The 1,528-nt window shown below is 18.8% G+C and overlaps 1 protein-coding gene across 1 annotated transcript in view; it reads left to right on the forward strand.

Moving 5' to 3' along the window:
• Positions 1-578, forward strand: part of PRSY57_0716900 (40S ribosomal protein S10, putative) — a gene marked incomplete at both ends in the record, with an annotated part of 1,090 nt that extends 512 nt beyond the window's left edge. Inside the window, 2 exons of the mRNA XM_012906823.2 lie at positions 112-273; positions 412-578. Coding sequence (XP_012762277.2) covers positions 112-273; positions 412-578 — 329 coding nt within the window. Of the gene's footprint in view, positions 274-411 lie in introns of the transcript that reaches the window.
• Between the last annotated feature and the right edge of the window lie 950 nt (positions 579-1,528).

A 1,528-nucleotide genomic window follows, 5' to 3' on the forward strand; every position in this document is an offset into this window, starting at 1 on the left:
TTTTTTTTTTTTTTTTTTTTTTTTTTATATTATTTTTTTTTTTTTTTTTTTTTTTTTTTTTTTTTTTTTTTTTTTTTTTTTTTTTTTTTTTTTTTTTTTGGCTATTTATAGAGGGTGTTATAGTAGTTGAAAAAGACGCAAAGATACCACGTCACCCACATTTAAATGTTCCAAATTTGCATATAATGATGACATTGAAATCGTTGAAAAGTAGAAATTATGTTGAAGAGAAATATAATTGGAAACACCAATATTTTATATTAAATAATGAAGGTATATACATAGATATGTTTACCTTTTTGTGGCTCACATATATATATATATATATATTTTTTTTTTTTTTTATTCCTTTTTTTATTCTTTGAGGAAAATATGTAATGTACATTTTGAGCATTTTTTTCCTTTTTATAGGTATTGAATATTTAAGAGAATTTTTACACTTACCCCCATCAATATTCCCAGCAACCTTATCCAAGAAAACCGTTAACAGAGCTCCAAAAATGGATGAGGACATGTCAAGAGATGTAAGGCAACCAATGGGAAGAGGAAGAGCCTTTGATAGGAGACCATTTGAATAAAGAACATTTTATACGTTAAAATAATATATATTGTATATATATTATTGGATATTCCATTATAATTATAATCAAACTTATATTTGTTATTCTTTTTTTTTTTTATTTTATTTTTTTTTTTTTTTTTAAATATAAATATATGTGTTCTATATAATATGTATATTATATATATATATATATATATATATATATGTGTTTATATTTATTTATAAATATAAAAAAAAACTTTAATTATGTTTTTACTACAAAACGTATGATTTTTAAAGAAAATGTTATAAAATTTACATTATACAAAATAAGGAAAAACCATTCGCACACACACATAATATATATATATATATATATATATATGTGTACATATTTCTCCATTTTTATCTTATTGGGACAATGGAATAATGGAATAATGAAGCTTATAATTCGTTAAATAATTTATGTATGGGTTAATTTTTTTTTTATAATAACAAATAGACAAAACAAAAGAAGTTACTAAAAAAATAAAAATAAAATAAAACAAGAAGGAAAAGTTAATAAATATTATAAGGGAGGAGCGAATATGAAAATGTCATGAATTGAAATAATTATGAAAACATAAAAAATAGCTCTTTAAAAATAAATAAATAAATAAATATATATATATAAAATATATATATAATATATATATAACATATATATAATATATATATAACATATATATAATATATATATATTTATTTATATGTGCACTAAAAAAAGGAAAAAAAGAAGGTCGGCACTTTTTAAGGATACCCACTTTTTACATATAGATAAATTATTTGTACTTATAAAATTGTTATATTAATGTAATAAGTAATGGAAATATTGTTAAGAGGTAAATATTATATTGATTATACATATGTGATCATTTAAAAAAAAAAAAAAAAAAATGTTTTTGTGAATTACAGATAGTTGTGTATCATTTACAAATTTGTGTTTAT

Source organism: Plasmodium reichenowi, chromosome 7 (assembly GCF_001601855.1).
Source record: "Plasmodium reichenowi strain SY57 chromosome 7, whole genome shotgun sequence".
NCBI lineage: Eukaryota > Apicomplexa > Aconoidasida > Haemosporida > Plasmodiidae > Plasmodium > Plasmodium reichenowi.